Source organism: Barbus barbus (genome assembly GCF_936440315.1).
Source record: "Barbus barbus genome assembly, chromosome: 36".
Classification (NCBI taxonomy): domain Eukaryota; kingdom Metazoa; phylum Chordata; class Actinopteri; order Cypriniformes; family Cyprinidae; genus Barbus; species Barbus barbus.
This window is the reverse complement of record NC_136714.1, coordinates 24,034,339-24,060,541: the sequence shown is the minus strand read 5'-3', so window position 1 is coordinate 24,060,541 and position 26,203 is coordinate 24,034,339. Positions and strand designations below refer to the sequence as shown.

The 26,203-nt window shown below is 34.6% G+C and overlaps 1 protein-coding gene across 1 annotated transcript; it reads left to right on the top strand.

The window, feature by feature from the left end:
* On the top strand, positions 1–25,801 carry LOC306855782 (nuclear receptor subfamily 6 group A member 1-B-like). Its single transcript, XM_079394657.1, has 10 exons — positions 1–194; positions 7,067–7,102; positions 15,147–15,374; positions 17,590–17,645; positions 18,724–18,866; positions 20,920–21,126; positions 23,037–23,291; positions 23,389–23,510; positions 23,591–23,743; positions 24,488–25,801. The coding sequence occupies exons 1-10, from the start codon at positions 131–133 to the stop codon at positions 24,601–24,603; spliced, it is 1,380 nt and encodes a 459-aa protein (XP_079250783.1). The 5' UTR covers positions 1–130; the 3' UTR covers positions 24,604–25,801.
* The last annotated feature ends 402 nt before the right edge of the window (positions 25,802–26,203 follow it).

The following is a 26,203-nucleotide window of genomic DNA, read 5'->3' as shown; positions in this document are numbered from 1 at the left end:
GACCTGAGCAAGGTGTTTTCACGCTAACATGAGCGCGCGGAGAGCAGAGGGCTCGCAGAGGGCTCGCAGAGGTTAGAGCTCAGACTGCAGGCGGACCGAGGAGAGACACGCTCAGTTCATCTACAGGAGGATGGAGTTGGAGAACCGACCCAACGGATTTGACTTCTCCAAACGGGACAAATTACTGAGCGCCGGTGAGTTTCTGCTTCCTGTACACAGTTATGCAGTCTCAGATGAACATTATATTATTCATGAAGGTATAATTCAGGCAAAGTGTATTGTTTCTCAAATTATCCTTCCATTATCCTTCCCAAGTTTGTTTGAAATACTCTAGACTACTTTTAGAGCTTTCTCAATGGGACTTTGTGCAATGTTAATGTAATGTGTTACCCGTGTATGGAGTAAAATGTGTGTAATGTGATGAATGGACGCATAGCGCTGGAGTTTGGGGACAGTGAGGTCTTTTAAGGCGCTGCTGAGGAATGTTTTTTTATATGTACGTCCGCGAGGAATCATAAAAGATGAACTTTTGAACTTGAGCGAATCACCGTCGAGCGCCACAAAAACACGTCGATGACAATAAAGCAGCTGTAGCATTTTTATTCAGGGAAGATTAATCAATAGAGACAAAACTAACTAATATGTACACAAATTATATTTATTAATTAATTACAATAGTTTGTTTAGAATATTAATAATAAACTGGAATAGAAGTTGAACATCTTTGCTCAGTTTACTACTAAAGCCCATGTTACTGGGATGTGATGGTCCTGAGATCGTTGACTCCCAAAGGTTCTTTATCTTCATCTATGATTTGTTCACTTAACATTCTTCATTCTATTTGGAACAAAAATGGTTCTTCTATAATCATCACTGTGAAAACCTCCTTGTGGAAGCTTTTTTTTTTTTTGAAGTGTTGGAAGATTACAATTTACAATCTAAAGATGTCACTACATATTCAGGATTGGCAGGATTCAGCAAATGTGATAATTTATGTGAATCGCTGAAATGCTAAATAATGTGATATTGCTATGTAATTAATCAATAGTTTCTGCTCTGGTAGATCTCTATAGAGCGGGCTCATGTCTCGACCCTCTGGATAGAGGTGTGTCAGATGGACGGGTAATAAGAGAATGATTTACCATTACTGTCTGAAGAGAATGAATGATTATTGTTGGTGTAGATTATTCATGAATAATGTTACACTGCATTTATGGTATGGTATATATATATGAAGAGTTCGTTTGCAAAAACAGTTAACTCCATTTTTAACAATTCTCAGAAATCATGTTTTTTATCACTTAAATTAGATGTTAAAACATGAAGTACATTAAGGAAACACATATACTCTCTAAGATGACCAGCTTGTTTTAGCACACACAAAGGTTGCCAGGACTTCTGAATTTTACAGCTGCGTTTCCAACATCTGTTTGGCACATATATGCACACATTAATACAGCAACTGAGGACAACACAAACACACACAAACCCAACATGACATGTTTCATTTTTACAGAACCTGAAACTCAATAATTCAACAGTAATATTAAGTCCAGCTGATGAGTGTTGCTATAGAAACACTGGATTGGTCTCTGCACATACCAGAATACAACTGTATAGTCAACAGTCTTGACCTTTCACTTCTGAGTGACCTTTCTCCTCTCATTTACCTTACGGAGAGGAAAACAAGAGAGGAAGGACATGCTAATGTCTATGTGCTTTATATGCATAATACATTTTATATACTTTTTCAATGTAAGATGTAATCTTTTTAGTTATTTATATAAATTAGACTTTAACTATCAAGTTAAAAAAGGCTCAAATTTCCTCCATTACTAATAGTACAATTACTGTCAGTGAAAGGGTGTGTGTGTGTGTGTGTGTGTGTGTGTGCGCGCGTGTTAGATTTGAGATTTGGTCTTTAAGGTCAGTATACCCTTCCCCCACAAATAAACAAACACACAAACACACGTCATAAACACAGAAGATAAACTTCCTGTCCTCCCACTCTCACAGGGATCATAAACCCCCCCCCCCCCCCCCCCCCCCCCTTGCCCCTGGCCATTCCATGACCCCTTGTTTTGACTCTCTTGTTGCCATATAAATCTTGACGTACATGTTGAACAGGTAGAATCACCCCCCCCCCCCCCCCCCCCCCCAAGAGAGTTTTTGTTTTCCTTTAATTTTGCTGTATAAACTGCATTTTTAAAGCATTGCATTTTGAAGGGATAAAATGGAAAAATGAAAATTATTTGAAATCTCAAGCCATTCCAAACCTGTATGACTTTCTTTCTTCTTGGGAAGACTTATTTTGAAGAATGTTTGTAAATAAAAAGCTTTGGTTTCCACTGACTTCCATTGTGTGGACAAAAATACAGTGGATGTCAGTGGAAACTGAACTGATTTAGTCTCCAACATTCTTCAAAATATCTTCTTTTTGTGTTAAGCATAGGAAATTAAGTCATACAGGTTTGGAACGACATGCGAGTGAGTAAATGATGACAGAATTTTCATTTTCGTGTGGACTTTTCCTTTAAAGGTGTTGGATCTGTGTTTTTGATATCTTTTAGCTTGAATTTTTATAGATAACGTAGCAAACATCTTAAAAAATGCTTAAAATCTCAGTTTAACATTTTCTCTTATTTCTCATATTTGAACCAAATCTCATTTTGAATAACAACATGTTTGAATAACAACATGCAATAAAATGCTTCAGTGGAGAAATTAAATATGATTCTATTATAAATAAAGCCACTAGATTTTTATAATATAAGCTGAAGAAAATGCAAGTACAGTAGCTGATTATGTGCTATAGCATGCAAATAGTTCATAATAAATAATAATAATTCATGTAATCTGTGACATGATCTTTTCTGAGTGCAGAAATCTTACCTACATTTTTTACCCAATTATTGCTGAAAAATATGTCACATTTTATTAGGTTGTTTATGTTAAAACAAGACATTGTATATGTGATTAAAACAATCTTAAAAAATGATTGGCACATGTTTTAATAGGAAATACAAAATTTCTCATTGGAATCAGTGTGTTACTTGCTGTTTCTCTGTTTTTCAATTATTTGTGATATCTTTTTTCAAGTAAATCCTAATCCACATTCTTCAGTGTACATAAATCTTAAATTTAGGCCTGAATTTGTGTAAAGTGTAAATGATACGCATGCACGCACACACACACACACACACACACACACATTATGATGAGCAGAGGTTCAAGGGGCCGGCTGGGATCTCATGTCCTTGGATCTGAATGATGAAGCTCTGGAAAATGGAAAATAAATGGATATTCAGGTTACATATCACTACTACATCTGTACAGCTCCCCTCCCGATCCCTCTTTCCTTCCATCAGCCAAGTGGAACAGAAGACATCTGGGCAGCCTCATCCTTATCATCCTCCTCTTCTGCAGGCGGGGGGTGGGGTGTTAGTATGTGTGCTTTTGTATGCATATGTCCCTATACCTGTGAGTATGCATGCCTGCGACTTTGTGTTTGTCCTATGTGAATACATATTATGTTGTTTTTAACTTACAACCTATTCCATTGCTTGTCGTGGACTCCAATTAATTATGTAAATTGGCAGAGTGATATATCATGATATAATGAGCCAATAATTGTTTTGTTTTGTTATTTGTTTGTTTTGTTTTGAGACAATCTGCATCTGCCCAGAATGAGTTCCGCTTTACATAAAAGTTCATAAAAGTCCATGTAAATTATGTATATATGAATATTGATATATTAATAATAAAGTATTTAATTTCCCATCATTAAATTGTGATTTACATTTGATATAATTAAATTGACATTTAAATTGTACATAAACTACACATTTATTCATATTAATATTTCTTTTTCATAAACACATTTCCAAATATTAAAATGTCAATTGTATATAAAATTTACATTTATTAATATTAATATCAATACATTTATTTTTTATAAAAACATTTCCATTTGATATTATTAAACTGTCATTTAAATTGTATATAAAATACACATTTAGTGTTATTAATATCAATGTATTTAATTTTTAAAAATCATTTTAATTTACTATCATTAAATAATTTGTTACATTTTGTATAAAATACATTTGAGCTTAATGTCAATATATGTATTTATTATTTATAGAATACATTAGTTTTCCATCATTATATTAATATCACTAAATTGTCATTTTTATAAATATTTTCAGTGACCACAAAATATTTGCAAACTTTAAAGGAAAAAAAAAATGTAATTGCTTTAGATGGAAAATATCATACAAAGTAGCATTTATTTTGGGGAAAAAAGAGAAGATTATATATATATATATATATATATAAAATTCTAAATGTAATTTGATTTGTTGTTTGAATAAAAACATTTCACAAAAAATAAAAAAACCCTAAGATACAGATATTTGTGTACAGAGGTGTACAGATATTTATATAATAATTTATCAATTCTGGTTGTCAAACTTTAGCGCAACATATGAACACCACTTGGTTTGACATTTTTGCTATTAAATGCAATGATATTCAAACATTTTAACGTCAAAGAATCTTAGTTGTCCAAAACCTTTTTAGAGCCACTCTATGTGTAAATATGTAACTGAAAAACACAGTTTGGTGAACCACTAATGGAAAGCAGTATTAGCCATACTAGATTGAGCAGAACCAGTCCTAGATATTTTAACCTGTTTAACATTGTCCAAAAGTTAAATGCTTCAATGGTCTGAGGAGGTTCAGTGGGATGGAGTGAGAAAATGTGTGTGGCACAGAAGGCAGACGGCGAGTATTCGCTACTGTAGCTCAATCCCAACGGCCTACAGCCATCTCAGATATTAGATTATCTTCAAGGAGCCTGCGGTTGGTGGAGTGCGTGTGTGTTCTGCTCCACCATATGCCGTGGATTGCTGGAGTGTGTGTGTGGAGCCCTGCGTGTGGCAGATCAAAATCCGCAGCTGTCAGCAAGCCGAAGAGATCACACTCATACACACACACACACGTGGCGCTTTCTGAAGAGGTCGTGGAGGTCGCGTCCTGAGGGACAGAAGTGAGAGGACTGGGCAGATGGGTGTGTGTGTATGTGTGTATGAGAGGAAGATAGATAGAGAAAGTGTTCTTTTAAGAAAGAGAAGGGGCTTTGTTTTAAAGTGCTCTTGATGTTCTGTGTGGTTCGATGAACTGCTGTGCAACGTTTAAGTGTGCCCATTATAAGAACATTGTACTGTCCATTTTAGCTTGAAATAGATGATGATGATGATGATGGCCGAAATGCCTGCGAACATATTTATTGAAGGAATTTAAGGGGATGGTTCACCCAAAAAATGTAAAAATTTAACACTCAAAAGAAGCTTTAATTAAGAAAAGCAGCTAACTATAATAAAGGTATTTAAGCATAAATAATTTTGCAGCAATTATTTGGTGCAAATCAATGAGGACTTCAATGACAGTTATAGTATTAAATTGAAGTAAAAAAGTTTTTGTTAAAACCCAAACCATTAAAAATAGTTTTAATTTAGTGTTAATAGGCATAAATATGAAATAAAGTAAAATATATGTGCTTATATGTGACCCTGAACCACAAAACATAAGTAGCAAATTTGTAGCAATAGCCAACAATATGGGTAAAAATTATTTTATATCAAAAATCATTAGGATATTAAGTAAAGATCATGTTCCGTGAAGATATTTTGTAAATTTCCTATTGTTAATATATCAAAACTTAATTTTGGATTATTAATATGCATTGCTAAGAACTTAATTTGGACAACTTAAAAGGTGATTTTCTCAAAAAAAATTTTTGGACCTTCAGATTCCAGATTTTCAAATAGTTGTATCTCTCCAAATATTGTCCTATCCTAACAAACCATACATCAATGGAAAGATGTTCACCTTTCAGATGATGTATTAATCTCAATTTCAAAAAATGTACCCATATGACTGGTTTTGTGGTCCAGGGTCACATATATAAAAACTTAAGTTTGTTTAATTACTGAAATTACTAAAATGTAAATAGATATAAATTAAGCTAAATAAAACAATTTTAAAAAGCAAAGGCTAATAAAAATGATAACAAAATTACTAAAACTTTAGCTATAAATGAATACTGTACATATAAGAATACAATCAAATTCAAATGATTAATATATATATATTATACTGATATAAGCAATATAAAAATAACACAAACAAACCTAGAAAACAAACAATTTTGTAAGTCATAAACAGTTACGAACAGCATTTAGCGAATGATTTCACTTTTAAAAAATGACGCATACATTATCTTAAAAAAAATTATTAATTAATTGGTGAATCACTTTGATTTATAAATAATTTAATTACAGGAACAGTCTGAACAAAACGATTCAATAAAATGAGTCAGTTTGTATATATGCGGGCCCAACAGATGTGGGGAAAAAAAAAACATTTAAAGAGACTTTTTGTTGAAAAGGACAAAAAGCTCATTAAGGGGCCGCTCAAGTTCGTTATTTCAAATGGAGACGCGCGGTATGCGCGCTCATAATGGAAGCGACTCGTTTTTTCCAGGCGCGTCCGCGCCGCATCGAGATAAAAACGTCTCAACTTTTCAGAATGCCGCAAGCGCACCGCAGGTCATGTGACAAGAACCAACCAATCAGCTTCCTCACCTTTTCCGTTACTTTGAAACCTCAGCAGCGTTTTTAAGTATGGGGTGCACCCAAACACTGCGGCGTTTTTTACTTAAATAAATCTTGTAACAGAGTTACAGCAAGTGTTTTTCGGTGTTGGAAATCAATTGCTGAAATTTCCTTGTTGTAACGGAGAGCGCAGCTGATGGTTGCTTAGCAACGACAGACGCCTCCGCAGCGCAACAGCCAGAGAAAAACGAGAAAGCGGCGCGCCTAGCGTTTTCCACGCGTTTTTAGGCGCGATATGTGAATGGCCCCTAATGGACTCCAAAAGTAGAATTATAAATCCTTGTTTTCTTTTAGAAATGCTTGAAATTCTGCTGAATAAATACCAACTTCCTAATGTCCTCTTTTTCTGTTCCATCCTCATATTCTCTCGCTCTTTCTCTCATCTTCAGGTTTTTATGAAGAGAACTCCCTTCAGGAAGACACAGGTGAGGAAACTGCATGATCTCAGTGCTGACATATACTGGCTATATTGCACTCGTTTCTGTGCTTTGTGTCTCAAATATTTTTAGATTGCGCAGAATAGTTAACATCATATTGCGTGGGTTTTTTCTAATATTGTGTTTTTATTTTATTCATATTTTTAAGAGATGGTTGAGAATTTGAGTATTGTGACAGAATAAAACTCAAATATAGAGGGAGTTTAAAAAATAGCATCCATGTGTCTGCAGTACTTTTCTTCACCAGTAGAGCATGTCACAGAGCTCTTTTTTTCCCCTCTCTCATTCTCCAAAGCTCTGGTGAAAGTGCACCTTTTAGGGGTCAGAATAAGTTCAGGAGTTTTGTTGCCAACAAATCCTTCTGTGATACATGCATGCATGCTGTTGTAAAGCTGTACAAGTCAGGGTCGAACACTGTTAGAGAAAGCACTTGATTTATGTGAGAAACCAATTAAGCCATAAAGCTGCAGAAGAGCGTTCCAGAAGCGTGTGGACACACACACACACACACACTGGTGACATCACCTTCACTCTCTGTGGCAATGGAGTCAAAATTAGGTCAGCAATCAGGCACAATATGTAAACAAGCAGGGATTCTACTACGCATCTGACTGGCTAAAAGTATTTTTGGTGATTTGGATTTTTTATTATTTTTTTTATTTTACAGTATTATAATATTTAAAGGAATAGTTCACACAAAAATGACAAATTTCTGCGAATTTACTCAGGCCAGCCAAGATGTAAAAGAGTTTGTTTCTTCATCAGAACAGATTTGGAGAAATTTAGCAACACATCACTTGCTCACCAGTGGATCCTCTGCAGTGACATTACTGCAGTTTCCTCCAGTGAAAAAGTCCATCCTCTCACATCAAAGTCAACAAGCATATTGGTTTAGAACATTTTTGAACAGTTTTTGCTTGTAAGCTGCTTGATTTGTGCACATTTCTATTCAATAGAGAGCAATATTATGAATAGAGGACTTATTTTAGATGAAAGCAATGGTTTGAATTTGAAAATATCTTAATGACGTATTTGTTTCTTACAAACATGCATCTGTTCACTTCACAAAACGTTAATTAATAGACTGGAGTTTTGTGGATAACTTGTGGATTATTGTGATGTTTTGATCAGCTGTTTGGACTCTCATTCTGACGGCACCCATTCACTGCAGAGGATCCATTGGAGAGCAAGTGATGTGATGCTAAATGTATCCAAATCTGTTCAGATGATCTAAATCTTGGATCAACAATTCTATTCAAGTAACATTTATTTATATAGCGTTTTATACATACAGAATGTTTAGAAAACATTTAGTTTTTATTCAATATTGTAAGTGCAGTTAAATCAATAATATTACTGAATATTAAATGTCTTTTAAACCCCTAGAGCCTTTGAATAAACACCAAAAGGGCTTACCTTTTTCACCATCCTTGTTGAGTGATTTTTTGAGAGGTTTATGCCGTTTTCTCAGCTAATTTGACATCGGTAGGTCAGTATTTTGTCTGCAAAGTTCTGTTTAGTAGTTTTTTTTAGGTCTGAAGGTCACAAATGTAGTGTCTGAAATGTCTTACCAGACGATGTTCCAGTGTTCCTACTGCAGTTTGCACTCATTGGTCAGTGAGTCGCTCGCATGTTAAACCCAACGACATCAATGAATGTATATCGCAGCCGTAATAACGAGGAAAGTGTGGTCGGTTTGCTGGGAGAGAGTTGACGTGTGTAGTATATGGTAATTTCAGGGCACAGCCAACGGTCGATGGTTTCTTATGCATCCAAACTCACCGACAGCGTTGAATGTTCCCAGAATGCACCAGGTATGTCTTTGCCTGTCTCAAACTCAGTGTTAAATATGCTGTATCTTATCTAGATTTGCTATTTGATTAAACACGTATCCGACTGTGTTAGATCACACTGGGAGATTGTGTAATTATATGCTGATTTTTTTTAGCATATAATTATTATTGTGGTTGTAATCATCTGCTATTGTATGATGTTCTTTAGTGGTATTCATTTGAATTAAAAATGGGAAAGCGTACAGAGTCGTACATCGTAAGCTCTCTGATTTTTGTTAGCTTGAAAGAGACTGAAAACAATATGGTTTTATTTCATTTGTAAGAAATGAAATAACGTAACGTATGAAGTAACGTACACTAGCCTACCAAAAAGTATTTTTTTTAATTACTCTTCAAAATACCCTATAAACACCTTGATACGTGTATATAACAAAATACTGTGGTATTACTACCTTCATGTGTACCATGATATTCTATCGAGCACCCTTTTAATACTATGGTAAATTGATATGAAACCATTCAGTAGCATGGTAAATATAAAAGTACGTTATTTGATTCTGTACCATATTCTTTAAAATAAATAATATTTTTTGAAGTTACTTGGTACATGAATATCGTAATCAGTACCATGGTATTACCATGTTTTTTAATATGTACCATGATATTCTTGTGAGTACCCTTTGGAGTACTCATATATATAATTAGTATGCATGCCATGATACATGGATATGATAATCATTCAGTACCATGGTATATAATAAGGTGCTATAATTATATCACATGACATAATAGTTCTTGATACTGTACAGTTTCTTGTAATAAAATAATTTGATTCTAATTAGCATTGCAGTCATTTGCATATGCAAAATGTATTTAGTAGAACTGGGTCAATGTCACAATGTATTAAGCTGAACCAACTGAATCAGACAAAAGAGCGACTGAACTTACAGAGAGAGATGGAGAAAGAAGAGATACATCAGAAGAGGAAGCATAAGACACCCTTACCTTGACTCTCCTGTCGTTTTGACTTAATCAGATAAACAAGACTGGCTGCTTGTCGTCTAAAGAGTTAAATGAAAGCTGGAGAAGTGCCTGCTTTTTCTCTGTCTCTCTCGCATGAAGAAACTGCCATGGTAAACAAACAGGCACATTCTGGATGAATCACTACAGAGCTAACATCCTCATTGTGAGTTCGTTGTATTTGAGATGAACTATATATGACCCAAATGATGTGCCGCTATGAATTTTGCTGCTGGCTTCTGATTGGCTGAGATTCCTGATGCTGTGAATCGGAGCTCTCTGATTGGCCAAGGCTGGGTTAATTTGCATAGACAGAGAGAGACAGACAAAAAAAGCCAAACAGAAAGCGAGAGATGTTGGAGGCGGGAGACTCTTGGGAATAATTGATGAAAGATATAATGATCAAAGTGAATAGAGAAGATGTGGTAGATGGATACATTTCGCCATCGGGCAGTTAGCGTAGGCTTAAATCATGCGGTTTGATACGCTCTGCCTTCGGCTGGGAGCAAAAACACACCTGTCTAATACTTGCAAAACATTTTTGTGTGTGTTTGTGAGGTTTTGGTGCATGGAAATGTTTGCCCCTAATCGTTCTGGACACCCTAGGGGTGCATTTCCCACAATCCTGTTGGCCTATGGCGACTCTCTCGCTCAACATGTCTTAACTAGGTCAACGCGCATACATAGGATCATATGAAGTAACCAGGCATATCTAAAACTCAATAAAATAGGACTGGGGCTCACAGACCAATGATCTAGGTGCTGGATCAGGTCACACCGGGTGGGTTCTTCTGCAGGTTTAAATCCTTCATTCCTCCCAATCAGAAGAAAGAGGTTACACGGTGTTAAAATGAAATTTACAGCAACCGTATTGTGTAGTGTAAATACCCTTGTGAAGAAGTACACTTCAACATACTTTGAATAATTATTATGAAAATAATATTCTTAAGTGCAAACCCAAAAATGAAAATTCTGTCATCATTTATTCACCCTGATGTCGTTCCAAACCTGTCAAACATTAAAGAAGATATTTTGAAGAATGTTGGTAACCAAACAATTGATCACATTGTTAATGTTATATTTAATGTTAGTTATATTTACAGATACATAATGTCAGGTGTGTGTGGGACTACTTTCACTATAAGTTTAGATTCCGTGATCTATGCTAAGCTAAGCTAAGATAAAAGTGCTACCGCCAGACCCGGAGATCAGCTGAATGGATTCAAAAACAGTAAAACTCAACTGTTTAACTCTAGGTGAGTTGTAAAATGAGCCTATTTCCAAAAAAAAGTGGAGTGTTCCTTTAAGTACACCTAACTTCACTTAAGTTGACTTAAGTGGCCTTTTATTTAATTAAATTTATTAAGCACACTTATTTTTACAGATGTAAATATACTCAATTCAATGTTGGTGGTGTTTTAGCTGGGATAAGTCTATCACTAGTATCACTATAAGTTTAGAATGTGCAATGGTTTGGTTGTTATTTAGTCAACCAGCTAGTTCCAGCCAGTTGCTTGTAGAAACTAATACGAAGAATACTTAAATGTTGAAATGTCAAAAAAAATTTAACCCTCCACATCATCTTCTTCAGATATTTCACAGATACTTGATGGCTAAGGTTAAAACCATGATGTTGGTCTCTTAGGCTGTTACGTCCTATTTTCAGTGGTTTGGTAATATGTGAGTGATATAAACCAGCTAAAAAGATAGTAAGACACAGAAAGCTTGTGAATTCCATTACTTCTGAATGTAGGAGGCAGTAATACATACTGACAGATCTAGAGCAGCATGAACGGGGATAGAGAGACGTGGAGTGAGAATGACAGGGGGATGCATGGAAATCAAGGGATATGTTGCTCCTGCTGTTTCCTCTGGTGCTGTGAAGTGAACTAGATGGGCCGGCATCATCATTACAGGCTGACTGTGAAACGACTGTGCCTTCAGATCAGCAGAATCACAGGCCTGTTCAGAGAGGAGTAGCAGCTTATTTAATACTATATGCAGTATGCACTGTGTAGGCTTTGTATAAACTACATGTGAATGCATTATGCATTGTTTTTAAACAGTCATACACTGCTTTGTTGGTGCATGACCTCATAAGTGCTATGAGCACATGCACTCTTATGCTCACACAAGTTGCATTTATTTGATAAAAAGCAGTAAAACATATTGTAATATTGTGAAATATTATTACAATTTAAAATAAAAATAATTGAATATATTAGTAAACATTTATATAATGTAAATATATAATTTTTAATATATAAAAATTATAATTAATATGTAATTTATTTCTGTGATGCAAAGCTGAATTTTCAGGATCACTACTCCAGTCTTCAGTGTCGCGTGATCCTTCAGAAATCATTCTAATGTGCTGATTTGCTCAAGTAACATTTTTTATTATTATTAATGTTGAAAATGTTTTTTTTCCAGAATTCTTTGATGAATAGAAAGTTCAAAAGAACAGCATTTATTTGAAATAACATTATAAATGTCTTTACTGCAACTTTTGATCAATTTAATGCATCCTTGCTGAATATAGGTGTTAATTTAATTTGCCGTAGTTTTTTTTTTTTGAGTGTTTTTTTTTTTCACAAAGTGTTTTCACAGAAACAAAACTGATTTAAATTTGCATAGCAAATACAGATTTTACATTGACAATGCAGAATTGTAAGGTTAAATTAATTTTATTTACATTTACCCCCGGTTTCACAGACAAGGCTTAAGCCTAGTTCCAGACTAAAATGTAAGTCTGAGCTGTTTCAACTGAAATAAGTTTGCACTGACTGATCTTAAAATATATCAGTGCCTTTGTTTTGTCTCAAGATTAGCCACTAGTAATGTTTTTTTCTAAAGCACGTTTATAAATATTACTTAAATGTCCTAATTGAACTATGGCCTAATCCTGGCTTAGTCTAAACCCTGTCTGTGAAACCAGCCCTTAACTTTTTTTTTCCAAGTTTAAATATGTGCATATATTTATAGCCCACTGACTGTTCAACACATATTTTTAATAGCTGATGCTGATATGTATTTCAGAATTGTACCCCTGTTTATTTTTAAATTCTTTAATTTAATTTTAGTTTCTTAAAATAAAAAAATCAATTAATTAAGGATGACCATAAACTGCATTGGTTCAACTGCTGGTCCATAAATTTGTCTGAAAAAATAAAATTGATTGAAATTTGTGTACTATATACTGATTTTAGTGTGCAAGCTTTGAACAATTAAATGGCTAATTTCTTAATTTCACCCTTTCTTCCTCATTCTGTCTCTGTCATAATTTGATGAGATGTTTTGTGGCATGATGATGATGATGCCAGTTTTTTATCCTGTGGGTGATTTTTATTTGGACATTGGATGCATTAGCTGGAGTGAGTGGAGTGGATATGCGTGTGTGTTTTCATGTATGTCACCCTGTTCAATTTTAATAATGTGTGTTCAATAGTTCCTGTTTGCTATAAAGTATGACCTGTGTTTGACCCAATCCACACAATACTGTGCCCTTACAACACTGCCTTCTTGAGGGTTGTAAAATGGCGATAGAGTTCAGGGTTAGGTTGAGTGCTTTCCGTAGCATTTACGACACTCAGGCTTTTAGAAGACCTTTCTGTGACCCCGGCACTCACCTGCTCCCCCTACAGTTCAGCAGCTCTTCTGAGAAACCAACATATCTGTCAAGATTAGCTGATTCATTTCTGTGAATCAGTTAATTTGGGTGTTTAAAGCTATCATTGATACATTTAGGGAATCATTGCAAAGTCCCTGTATGGGACTGTACATATTCCTGGAAATTTCGACTACTGTTTGTTTGGATATCATTTCAGCTGTGAGGCCATGTAATATTGTTTAAATATAGATTGCGTTCAATCATCTCTGTTTCTCTGTTTCCCATCCCCCTTCCTGCCAGCTCTGTGTCTCTTTGGTTTGTAGTGAAATCTGGGTCACACCGCATGATGCTGTAAGTCATCTCAAATGCACAGTGAGACTGCAGAAGATTCCTGGCTTTCACGCTAATGTCACTGTATTCGCATAATCCTGCTGTCTATTGCGCTGAGATTTAGATAAGAACTTTTAGAACTTTATTTAACTTTATAAGTTTGTGATCACAATGATTTCAGCAGCTCAGTGAACTCAGATTAACCTACTATCAGACGTCACAGAGATAGCTGTGTGTGTCATTATTGTCTTCCTGTTCTTAATATTAACCGAAAAGGTTATTTTGTCAGATTATATTTGTGCATATATTTATATGATGCTAAGTGCTTAGTTTTTTTTTGAGAACTGATATGTATATCGGAAACAATCTTAAACTTATTTATCTTTTTCATGTATTAAAATATTGTAAGATTTTTTTATATATATATTTTAGATTTTATTAATATGTGCATTTAAATAATGTATTAAAATAATAATGATAATAACAAAATAAATTTTTAAATAAATAAATACATTTTATTGTATTTTAATCATATTAAAATAGCATTACTTTAATATATTTTTTATTAATTTTACATTTTTACATTTTATATTCTTTAAATGTAATTTATATATATATATATATAACAATATCATGAAATGTATTTTAATGTACTTTTAGTTTTCTTTTTTATATATTTTAATTTTATTTCATTTCTTTTTACATTTTAAGATTTTATTGTATTTAATATAACTATTTTATTTTATTTTAATAATGCATCAAAATAGCATTAAATACATTGTATTACTGTCATATATATATATTTTTTTTTTCTTGAAATTGTATTTAATTTAAGTTTTAATAATGAATAAATAACATTAAGTAATGTATTTTTTTACTATATACTATTTTATTTGATTATTTTCATAATTTTTAGACTGTATTATTTTATTAATGAATTTATTTATTTATAAAATTAACATTCATGTATTTCTTTCTTTCATTAATTACAATTTTAGATTATAATTAAGGTATTATTCATATTTAGTAGATTATTCATGTTTTACTATACATCTGGTCACCAAAAGTTGGCAAAACCTCACACATAAACATTTATCTATCTAAATGAAGACATACCATTGATTTTTATTGCTTTTATACAAAGCTGATATGAATTACTACGGACTTTACTGATAATGTGTCCCTAATACTTAAGAAATGTAAACGTCAGTAGACAAAATGAGGCCTCGCTCTTTCATTTGCATGTAATTAAATGATATTTTTCTGTCTCTCTCTGTAGAGGATGGCGGCGAGCGCTGGTGTCTGATCTGCGGTGACCGGGCGTCCGGGCTGCACTATGGTATCATTTCCTGTGAGGGCTGTAAGGGCTTCTTCAAACGCAGTATCTGCAACAAGCGCATCTACCGCTGCAACAGAGACAAGAACTGTCAGATGTCCCGCAAGCAACGCAACCGCTGTCAGTACTGCAGACTGCAGAAGTGCCTTCAGATGGGAATGAACCGCAAGGGTGAGCGAAACACGGCCACACACACACACACAGGTGATGATGATTCAAACCAGCAGATTTGGTCCTAATTAAATCCAGCATGTTTACATGCATGGCCATGTTAACATATAGACCTGGGCCGGTTGCATGAAAACCCTTAAGTAAGGGTATCCCTGAAGGGGAAAAGATCCCTGAGGCAAGGGATTTCCTTAAGAGAGTTGCAACAAACGTCTTAACCGTCACCCTTACCTAAGTGTTTATATTAAGCGTTTCACTGTAGTTTCTGGCAGCGCACGGCAACGCGAGGTGCGGTTGCCATAGTTACTCTTCCATATTGCACTATAAACATAACGGACCGCAAAAATAACCTAACAACTACAGCTATAAAATATTTTTTATTTTTTTACAAAATATAATTTTTTTGACAAATTGATCTTCATATAGGTGTGGGGCTTGAATTCACACGTGTTCATCTATCACTCCGCAAACGCGTGGGAAACCAGCAACTGCAAAAAAAACGCTCCGCTAATACGTCCTGCTCATCTCTGGAAGGAAATTTGACATGTGTCAATTCGGCGACACCGGGCTAAGGCCACACGATGGACAGCTCTGCAGACAGTGGATTTGTGTACTCTGAAAACGTCGCCAATGACAGACTGAAAAGTACCGCAAGCTTTTGAAGATGAAGGATTGACTGACGATCAAACCTATATTCTCTCAATAACTGCGCATCATTCATAGTCTCCAATGGATTATTTCGATCATTAAAAATGTGCCTAGGTAATTGCTCCTCTTCTATGAACATGAAATCAGCCATCGTGCTAGAGTAAAAGATGACTTAAGGGAGCTATTTTGGTCCCTTAATTTTTTAAGGTGAAACGGTTACTAAGGACTTTGTAGCAACGCATAACAGAACTTAAGGGAACACTTAAGCAATTAAGGGAAATACTTAAGTGACAGCCTTAACTTCCCTTAAGTAAGCCCTTAGGTTTTTTCTTGCAACCCATGTTTCACTAAGGGTACCCTTAACCTTATAATTAAGGGTTTTCTTATCTTAAAGGTTTTCATGCAACCGGGCTTCAGAAACGCAGTGACAAACCTGTTTAAATCAAGGTTATTATTATTGATTATTCAAATTCAAATGTTTTTATAATAAAGCATTTATTAACTAAAATAAAAGTTATTAATTAATAGCATATATAAATACAATAATGCAATATATATAATATAATAATGTAATATAACATTCATGTCAAATTCTGATTTATTATAAAAATGTTATTTTGTTAAAATCATCATTATCATTGACTAAAAAAATAACCATGATTTATTTTTAGTTTAGGTTTTTGATGCAAAAAATATTATAAGACCTTAAAATGTTACAACTCAGCTAAAGCATATTTTTATCTTTTTCTTTGGCCTTGTTTTTTCTTAACTTTACCTGTGTTATTTTTCCTTTCCTTTCTCCTTTTTTGCACACATCCATTCAGAATTACAATTTCACCCTATAATTATGCAGCACGTGTCTTCTGTGTAAACACAAAAACAGAATGTTCGAGGATTATGCACTTTTTAATATTTATTTACCTCTTAACTCGATTCCTCTCATCTGCTCTTTGATGCGGTTTCATTAGAAGCAGATATCTGATTTTTCTATTATGTAAATGAAGAGATATAGATCAGGGTTTGATTGGGCATGCCTGAAGAAAAATGCACAGAAATCAGGTAGAAGATCTGGGTTGAGACGCTGATAACAGATTTCTTGATCCGCAGCATGATGTCTGTTTCTTTGGGCAAAACTCTCTCACACACATCAACATTTAAATAATTTACAATTTATACACTTTAGTCTATATAGCAAACACTGTTGATGTACTTGCCTGCGGTCTGCACAAGAGGGAGCTGTTGATCTTTATTACTCTATCAGACACCAACGTCCTTTTCCCTCCCTCTGGCAATATTTGATCTTCAGTACTGGTGACCTGCTTATACAAGGTGTAATGCATTTCATGTAGGTATATCAATGCGGATGATTTGACAAATTGTACATAACATATTACCTGAACTGTATTTTTGGATGTAATATTTATGCTGTGTTTTCTTGTGTTGTGCACATTTTGGCAAATAATAACAAATCATCCTGGTTTTAGTACAAATATAAGTGAATATTGTAGAAATAAATATTCTAGTATGGAAGTATGCAATGCAAAACATAGCATTTTTATCTCTCTTTCAGCAATCAGAGAGGATGGGATGCCAGGAGGGAGGAATAAAATGATTGGACCTGTACAGGTAAGACAATTGTGTGTGTTTTTACATAGTTATCGTTTGAGGACATATTAGTGAGCCCTATTTTATTTTGACAAAAAATCCGATTTACGATTTAAATCAAATTTTCCCCCCTACTTAAAATCAATATGCCGATGACAAACAAATCGATGTAAACTACACATTCGAGTTAATCGATAAAATATATAGTATGTATATGTTTTTATTCAGCAAAGGCCACATTAAATTGATCAAAAGTGACAGTAACGACATTTATCATTTTACAAAAGTTTTCTATTTCAAATAAGTTCTGTTTTTTTATTTTCTATTCATCAGAAATCCTGAAAAAAAACTCAAAATATTAAGTTGCACAATTAACATTGAAAATAATCAGAAATGTTTCCAGAGCAGCAAATCAACATATTAGACTGATTTCTGAAGGATCACGTGACACTGAAGACCGGAGTAATGATGCTGAAAATTCAGCTTTGTATAAATTGTGAATAAATAGCATTTTAAGGTATATTCAAATAGAAACGTATTTTAAATTGTAATAATATTTCACAACATTGCTGTATTTTTAAATAAATGTACTGTCCTTTTGATCAAATACAAGCAGCCTCAGTGAGCATAAGAGATGTCTTTTAAAAACATTTTTTTTAAAAACCCAAACCTGTAGTTTATAGATTGAATTGATTCAATCGTTCATTCTTCTCCACACAATCTAAGCACATTCCTGCAGAATTGAACCTGAAGTGCTTCTCGCCGCTGGGGTACTATTGCTCTCGTGTTTCCTCTGAGAGCTAAAGGAGATTGTGAAGGCCAAAAATGGAGGAGATCAATTGTTCTTTGATATAAACGGAAACCTTCTCCTTCTCTCTCCCTTTCTCTCTCTTTCTTAAAGCATGTATATAGCATATAATATGTAGAGCATGAGACTGAGATGTTTGTGTCTGCATGCGTTCTCATCAGCAATTTCAACTTTATTCTCAACAAACCACTCCACTATTGATCAATCTCCATCCTTTATTTCCCACCGACGTTCTGCTCGCTGTCTATGGCTTGCATTCACCACTGATTTTGTCCATTTCTCTCTGCGTAGATCTCACTGGAGGAGATCGAACGAATCATGTCTGGCCAGGAGTTTAAAGAAGGAGCTGAACTATCAGATTCGTGGAGCCACGGCTACAGTAACCACAGTTCACCGGGCAGCCAGACCTTATCTTTCTCCACGCTGTCAAACAGGTGTGACCTGAATGAGATGTTAGAATGCGTTTACACACGGACGCGCTGACCTGCGACTGTCCTTTTCATGTGCAGGAACAAATGGCTTTGATTAAATTGAATTAGGAGATGTTTGTGTTATGGAACGAATCAGATACTGAAAACCTGATAAAGAAATGCTCAAAATGGATGCTATGTATAGTTTTTAATTATACTACGGGGCCGTTGAATGCTTGAATCTGATTGGCTGACGAACGTTCTGAGGTGTGCAATTATTTTCAGGGAAACGCACGGCGAACGTAGTTCCAGGCAGCTTTCTTGACCGCATTACAGTTCCATATCACTTCGCATCGTTGTCAGCGCTGCCCTGACGATTTTATCAGTTAGCCTAGTGTAGCAACTTAAAGGCTACACATGACATTTCTCACTAGCGAGGTAATAACAGCGCTGCATCTTAAAGCAGACTTACAGTTTAGAGACGGTGCTTCAGAACACTGTTGAGGGACACACAGAGGTAGCCTAATTCATACAAGCTCTCTCGCTCTCTCTCTCTCTCTCTCTCTGTTTCTCTTTCTCTGTGTCTCTGTCTCTCTCGCTCTCTTTCTAATAACTTCATTATTAACTGCATTAGTCTGCTATCAACGGCTCAAGCCTCCATTGCCAGCTTTAAAATGACGTTTTGGAACTAGCAAAAGAGTCGTTGGATGAGATGCGGAAGAAATAATCCTACTCACAATAGCGATTTAAGTAGAAAAACCGGACGAATCCCTTGAAATATATAATCTGATCGATGTCTTGAGGTGTGGCAACCGTAGTATAAGCGGAATAATTGACTCCGGACCGTTGAATTATTAGAAAAATAATGCACACCCGAGGTGTAACGGCCACGACGCGCGGGTGTGCATTATTTTTCTAATAATTCAACGGCCCGTCGTCAATTATTCCTTACTTAATTGATTCATTGCTTATGTTATTGTGAAGACCAAATGTATTTATTTTTTCATAATCTTTCATTATGGAATGACCACATGCTACAACAAACGTGAGCAAAGAGTTGAAACAAGATAAAGAAATGCTAAAAATTGATGCTATTAATAGGTTTGTATTAATTTATTTATTGGGCATGTCATTGTAAAGACAAAAATATGTTTGTTTTTTTTTCATAATCTTTCAAAAAATGTAATATTTGTGTTGTGGAACGAACCTCATGCTTTAACAAGCGTGAGCAAAGAGCAAATACTCAAATTTGAGGCTATTTTTACTTTTTATATATTTTAATGTATTTTGCATATTATTCCAAAAGCAAATTTTTTTTTCATAATCTTTTATGAAAATGTAATATTAGTGTTATTAACAAATCACATACTACCACAACACGAGCAGTCGAAACAACAAAGAAACACTCAAAATGTATTCTATTTTCATAATTTTTAATTAAAATGAAACAACTTTTTGCCAACATCATCTTATTCTTCAGTCTTTTCAATATCTGTTCAGTTCCTAATGGATCAAATTCATAGATAAAACTGAGTTTTTTTTTTTTTGCACTTTTAAATATGTGACTGTGGGAATATGTGAAAAATCTAAATGGGTTGCAAATCAATGTTATTATTATTAAGATATTATTAACTAAAAAAAATAATAATATTACTTTAAATAAAGGTTAAAAATATTGAGAACTTAAAACTATTTTATTTCATTTAATTGCCAAGGCAACTTTTCCCATTTTTGTTTAGTTGAAGATGAAGTTCTAAAAAAACTAAATAAATAACTAAATAAACAAAAACTAATAAATTAATTTAAAACTTAATAAATATTATATAGACATATTAAAAAAAACTAAAATAAACTAAAATAAAAATAGCAAAAAGACACAAAGTTACGAAAATTAAAGAGAAAATAAAAAATCAAATCTAATTCAAATATTAACAAAAACTACTACTAAAAGGACTGTTGTAAATGCTATTTCATGTTGATTTTTGGCTTTTATATCAAATTCCATTTATATACTAAGATTGCTTTTTCCTTATATGGCATATATGATGTATTATTTCCTTTCTGGTTCTCTCTGCAGCCGTTCTGTGGATGTGAGCACATACTCTGTGTCCTGTGGAGATCAGTGCAGCAGTCCTCAGCTAACACACTCTTTCCTGTTGTGTAAATATCCTGGACCGTTCTCTACTGGCAGCAAGCTGAAGACGCAGTCACATACACTGACAGCCCAGCTGCTCGCTGCTGAAGACCTCACACCTCTCACTACACCCATGGTCATAGAAGAGGGGTAAGACACACAGAATTAAATATCAAACAACTTCTGTGTTGCATTTGACTTTTTCAAAAGGAACATGTCTAAGTCTGAACAATTTATTGCATATTTACAATATATTTGTGGTGATTTTTGTTAAAATAAGCGATATTGTGGGGATTTACACTCTTACTTGACCATTAAGTGTCCAAAAGTCTGTGTTAGTTGTAGGTTTAATGGTCCAGATTTGAAAAACTCTGGCACCATTTTAATGTAAATGTAACATGGGAGCTTATCGTGAAAACGCAGCTGACCTTGAGCTAAATGCTGATATATTTTTTGTTATTTTTTTTAATTGGTGATATAACTTCTTTAGTAAGAGTTTACCAGAAAAGATTTTAGAATTTTTATCATATATTAATTTTAAATATGTTTTGGGTTTGCTTGGTCATTATTTTGTGTTCATGTAACTTAAGATTTTGCCATGAAGATAGCCTTAGATGCAGACATGGCAATAAAAATAAATAACTACTACTACTAATGGATGATACGAAGAGTGAAATTGAAAATAAAAGCAATATTTTGAATATTGTAAACACATTGGTTGCCTAATGTGTTGGAAAATAGCAATAAATACATTTTCTGATGTATTTTTCTTTATTTATTTTTTTACTTTCTATTTAAGGGTTAATAGAATCATTTATTTTAATGCTTGGTAGGTTTAATTTATTTAGGGTGAATCACAAATTCATTGATTTGCTTGCATCATCATTCAAAAATATTCCCAGAAGCTCCTGGATGGCTTTTTATCTTTAAAAATAGGCAGTGGCTATTTGCACAGTGCAAATAGCAATAAATGCTATAAATAGCGATGGATTCTATTTACACCAAGTGAAAATAGCAGTACTTTTTAACGATATGTTATTTACACTAAGTGCAAATAGCTAATGATTCTATGTTAAAATAGTAATATTTTCGGCTATTTATACTACTTATTGCAAATAGTGGCAATTATCTGCACCTCAGTATTGTAGTACATTATAAAACAGTACGCAATAATAACGTACTGAGTGTAAATTATTGTTTTAATTCCAATTATTAAATAGATGCCACCTTATTGGGACAATAAAGCCCTCCCTACACCTACCCTAACCCTACCCGATACTTTTATTTTCAACTTTTTGATTATTTCCTTCATTTTTATTGAAAATAAATGCCTTCCTGATGTGATATGAGATTTGAAAAGGGAGAAAAAAAGTTTGCAAAAGGTGGGCTTGAACTCGGGTCGCTCGCGTCAAAAAGCATGCGCCTTACCATCTACGCCACTGAAACTGATGCCAATTTTTTTTTGTGTGTTGACTAACCCAATCACACGTTGGTGGGCAGAGTTAGTGTAAATAGCCTGTAAATGCACTTAGTGTAAATAGACACTGTTAAAAATATTTTAGCAAAAATATGTACAATACTGTTGAAAAGTAGCAGTGTGTATATACAGTATATATATATTTCAGTAAGACATTTAATGCTGTTGAAAAAAAAGGAATTTATACTTATCACGGCTACATTTGTTTAATCAAAAATACAGAAAAAAATTTAATTTTGGAAATATTAGTACAATTTAAAATAGCTGTTTTCTAATTAACTATATTTTACCATGCATTTTATTCCTGTGATGTAAAGCTGAATTTTCCTCAGCCATTACTCCAGTCTTCAGTGTCACACGATCCCTCAGAAATCTTTATAATATGCTGATTTGCTGCTCACATTTTAATTTTATAAAGCTTTGTGATATTTAATAATATAATCACATTTGTTTATCTATAACATTGCTATATTACTCATCTCGTATTACATATTGGTAGAGGAGGATTTTCATTACTCTTTACTGTTTACTGTGTCAAACCAGCCTGTTTAATTCTAAGGTTCTCTCTCTGTCGTTTGTTAAGGTATAACGTGACTCAGTCGGAGCTGTTGGCTCTGCTCTGTCGTATAGCTGATGAGCTGTTATTCAGACAGATAGTCTGGCTGAAGCGTTTACCCTTCTACAGCGATCTGTCCATCAAAGACTGCACTCGTTTACTGGGGGCTTCCTGGCATCAGCTCATCCTGCTCTCCTCGCTCACGGTGCACAGCGGACAGATACTGGGAGAACTGGCCATCATCACACACCAGTACACACCGTCCAGTCTGACACTACAGGGGTATGAACGATAATGACCAGTTGTGCACAGTAACTCCGCCCACCTTGAAATCTCATTGGTCTAAAATATATATGAATGTATACGTGTGTGTATGCAGGTTTGGTGAGGATGCTATGGAGGTCATGGAGAGTTTAAATTTTCTCTTTCGTAAGTTTCATCAACTAAATATCAGCAATGAGGAGTACAGCTGCTTAAAGACCATCACCCTGCTCAATCAAGGTAATACACACATACACTAACTTTGAGATCTTTGTGGCCATAGCAGATGTGTGTAATTTGAGTGTGTGTGTGTGTTACAGATATGGCAGGTTTGTGCAACACAACCACACTGGAACAGTTAAGTGAACGTTACTGGTCCGTGTGTCGTGACCTGACAGAACGACTCCACCCTCGCCGACCCAAACGCTTCTCTGAAATCATCACCTGCCTTTCTGAAATACGCCACACCTCAGGTGTGTATCTGTATAATTTTTTTTAGAAATCATAAATAGAGTAATAGAGTAGTATATCATTGGAAATTAATACTTTTATTCAGCAAGGATGCATTAAATTGATCAAAAGTCACAGTAAAGAGTAAAGGCGTTTGACACAAAAGATTTCTATTTCAAATAAATGCTTTTCTTTTCAACTTTTTATTCATGAACAAATCCTGAAACAAATCATGGTTTCCACCAAAAAAAAATGTTTAGTAGCATAAATGTTTTCAACATTTATAATAAGAAGAAATGTTTTTCTTCTGTCTTTCTTCTCAGCTTTGCATCACAGAAATAAATTACATTTTAAAATATATTCAATAGTTATTTTAAACGGCAATAATATTCCACAATATTACTGTTTTTACTGTACTTCTGCTCCAATAAATGCAGCCCTTGTGAGCTTATGAGACATTTTTCAAAAACATTAAAAATCTTGACAAAAATCTTACAAAAAAAAAAACATTTTGTTCCAAATCTTCTTGACTCTCACTGGCACTCAAATGAAGATGTCCACTGCTTATTTAGCATTTAGTGGTAAACCTAAAAACATTTTAGCCTTAAATTAGTTTCATTGCAGCACAGTGTTTCAGACTTGGTGTGAAGTATTTCATAGAGATGCATTATTTTCTTTCGCGCATCTTATTTCATGATGCTTTTTGAATTTGCAGCAGTTAGCCAATCAACATGTACCTCTGCTAATGACGTCATTATTGGTTACAGGTAAGATGATGGCCATTCCACTGGAGCTGCTCCCTCTGCTGTTTAAGGCGGTATTGTACTCCTGCACAACCAATCAAAACCCCTGGCTAGCCAGCAGCTCCACCTCCATGACATAAGCCACGCCTCCAACTAGCTGTTTTTATTTTTTTCCCCCAATGTATTTATTACATGACAAAGTTGAATGTAAAACTCTTGACAGATTTGTGTGTGATTTCGAAGTAGCGCTCTACCAAATTAGATTTCAAGATGGCTGCAAAGATTACCTCAGGAACATGACTTTTGAAGGAAAAAAAAACTCAAATGAACACACTGCAATCCATTGTTGAATTATGCAGCCTCTAGCTATGATATGAAATGTCCTTGTGTTGCAGGATGTCACTGATAAAATATGCCTGATAAAATAGTGAAGATGCCAAGGTGCTGAATTTCATTCAAAAAACAATGCTTCTTATTGAGATGATAGCTACATTTGAGCTATAGGGATTTAAATAGTCAAAATGATCATCCGCAGCTCACAAGTTTGAGTACCAAAGCTGAGTGTATGCCACAATGTATGTGCTGTTGACCATCATTTTTGCAGGATGGAGACTTCCGGTAACGTTTGAGCCAGTCGCCGGGGTAACGAAATGCAATAAGCACACTCTTTATCCCAGGTGTGTGTGTTACATGTGTGATTTCCTCTCACGTGTGTGTCTTCAAGGAAGTGTGAATGTTCGAACAGGGTTTATGTGTTTGTATTTTGCCGTAGTTGTAGTTTTGTTGGAAACGTTATTCCTCCTTTTAATGATTTGTTCATTTTTACTCCTGTTTTTGAACATGCTATTATGTGTTTGAATTGTTACCAGAGGAGCCATTTCTCAGGAAGGCTGTTTTACCTGATGAGGGTTGAGTTTGATGGAGCATTCCACGTATTACTAAACATTGGAAGAATTTCATGCGGTTTTAACCTTCCATTCCTTCTTTGAAAGTTTACATATCTTTTTTTGCTGCAGCGCAGACAATGAGAGGGTAGAATATAGCGGCGCTTGCGGATAGCATGTGAGGGTCGCTCTGAAGAAGGGGGGGGGGGATTAATCATTTTCTTTGTGCATGCCATGATTCTCTCTGTTTTGTTACCATCTGAGGCCTTGAAGTGTCTGTGTAGTTGATGACATAAAGACCGGGCGGCAAGCAGACTGTGATGCTCAGCTGTTTGTCTTTCTGTTGATATTCATTGTTCAGCATGGTATTTTTCTTCCCTGCATTTGAATGTTTACAGCATTTAAAATGACATCGTACTTATTTTTGTTTCATAAAAAGGCCTGATAAATATGTCTCTGTGTGTTGATTTATCATCAGTGTCTCTGTTTGGTCTTCTCTATGGTGCTCTACGTTCTTGTGTTTTCCTGGTTCTGTGGCCTTGCAGATCAAAAGTAGCATGCTTTATGACTGTTTTTAGTCAATATGTATTCAGTTTAAGGCCATCTGTGTGCTAAACATTGACACATTTCACTAGTCGATATACACAACACATTATTTACATTGATTCTTTCCTGGAAAAACAGGTAAAAATTATTGATGACTCATCTTGCACTACACAGATTTATGTCCAATCAAATGCTCTCTAAAACAAGAAGGGGGGAGAGTGCATTATTCAAGTTAATAATGTTGTGATTTGTAAGTACTTATAACCTATGGGCAAGTGTTGTGTTACGGGTGTTCCTAGCTCGAGGACCT